At 28.2% G+C, this 1,775-nt stretch overlaps 1 protein-coding gene across 1 annotated transcript in view; it reads right to left on the reverse strand.

Annotated features, from left to right (window-relative positions):
* Positions 1-437: 437 nt before the first annotated feature.
* LOC105824644 (disintegrin and metalloproteinase domain-containing protein 18-like) overlaps positions 438-1,775 on the reverse strand; it is a gene marked incomplete at its 3' end in the record, with an annotated part of 65,683 nt that continues 64,345 nt past the window's right edge. Inside the window, exons 5-6 of the mRNA XM_012662170.1 lie at positions 836-907; positions 438-604 (exon numbers count right to left, since the gene is read on the reverse strand). Of these exons, the coding sequence (XP_012517624.1) occupies positions 438-604; positions 836-907 (239 nt within the window). The remainder of the gene's footprint in view (positions 605-835; positions 908-1,775) is intronic.

The raw sequence follows: 1,775 nt of genomic DNA on the forward strand, positions 1-1,775 counted from the left end.
AGAGGCAAACTTGCCCTAAAGGTAAGCACTTTTTAAATTAAATATTATCAAAATATTGCCAAATCATCTTAGTCAAAAATATATATGTCATGAATAACAACATAGAATGGATAATTGTAATTGAATGGTGCCAATTTTTACATCAGTAAAAAGCTAATGGTTATAAGTATTCTGTAGTAAAGTCAATATCATAAAAGTTCAAGCAACACAGATTTTTTCCCACAATTATACTCCAAAGTATACTGACATAAAACTAATTATTGTCATTTTTATTATATTCCCAAGTAAACTCTCATCTCCATGTCAAAATCTATATTTTTAAAACATTTTCAAAGAAGCCTAGCAAGAGTTTAAGAACATAATAAATGCATTAAATTACCAATTTAATGGAATTACGCATAACGCATCCCTTTAGTAATGTATAACATTGTGCTTACATAAGTAAGTATGCTATGTCATGGGGCCGTAGGATGAGATAGTCCCGTTTCCAGGCCAAGAATCTTTGTAATATGTCATTAGCATTCCCGGTGGTGGAAATTTTGTTTTTATCTGACCACAATTCCAAGGAGGACAGTATAACAGTCAACTTGAACTGGGTAAACATCTAAAAATAAGATTTATGGTGTATTTTTCAAGTAATACAAATCATTACATTAAAACAATACATACAAAATAAATAAATAAAACAGTACATAAGAATAAATAAAAGGTTGATATGAGTATTTTGAGTATTAAACTAATAAACAGTATTTGTCATTAATTTGCCATGACAGAATGAAAGTTATTTTAAATTAATTTTCATTAAATAAGAAATAGAAAAAAGTAAAAAACTTACAGTGTTGACAAGCCCAAAAATCTGGATAATTTTGTGAGTTACAGCCATCATTTCAGATCCCATATAATCATACTGAAAAAAAATTATTTTTTATGATTTTTAAAAAATGCAAATAAAAGGAATTTTTAGATAGTGAATATGCCTTGGTAATACCAGGCAGAAAAAAACATAGGGTTTGTCAAACAATTTAAAGCATACTAATATAAGATGATAATTTTCATAGTAAAACAAACAACAAAAGGAAAAAAGTACACTTGGGCACTCAAAATAAATTCTTACATGTTACATATTTTAAAGACACTCTCAAGCAGAAAAAAAATTAAATCATTAAGAGGTACTCAAATAACTATACAGATTTCTCTGTATTATAAAAGTATTTCTTGAGCTAGAAATTTTTTGTAATGCAGAGAGAATTAATGGAAGATCTCCCATTGCACACTTGTAAATAAATAAGAGCAAATAAATAAACAAAAAATAATTGAAATGCACAGATATAACAATAGGAATAAAGAAATAAATCATCATGATTTTTAGTGAAAATTATGTGAAATGAATGACTCAAAAAGTTTGAAAAGAATAAATTGGGATGATGTAAGAGAACAGGAGAAAGAAAATGCTGTCCCTTAAATTTGGCAAGTTGTTGAAAAGGTATGGACTCATGTTTGGGCTTAATAAATATATTTCATTTTGGAGTTATATTTGGAAAATGCTTAATGCCTCTGCCAAATTATCAATTTTACAAGTTGAAAATAAGGAATCCTACAAAATCTTAGAAATTGTTATGATTTGCTCACTCATAATTACAACATAAGATTAGTGCTTATAGGTGCAAAGTGGAGCAGCACAAGAGCAGCAGAACGGGACCCATTTGTACTCACCATCAAATTGGTATTAACTAATCAACACATAAATGCACATATCAGAACAACATCTAGTGGAT

Source organism: Propithecus coquereli, unplaced genomic scaffold, assembly GCF_000956105.1.
Source record: "Propithecus coquereli isolate 6110/MARCELLA unplaced genomic scaffold, Pcoq_1.0 Scaffold752, whole genome shotgun sequence".
Classification (NCBI taxonomy): domain Eukaryota; kingdom Metazoa; phylum Chordata; class Mammalia; order Primates; family Indriidae; genus Propithecus; species Propithecus coquereli.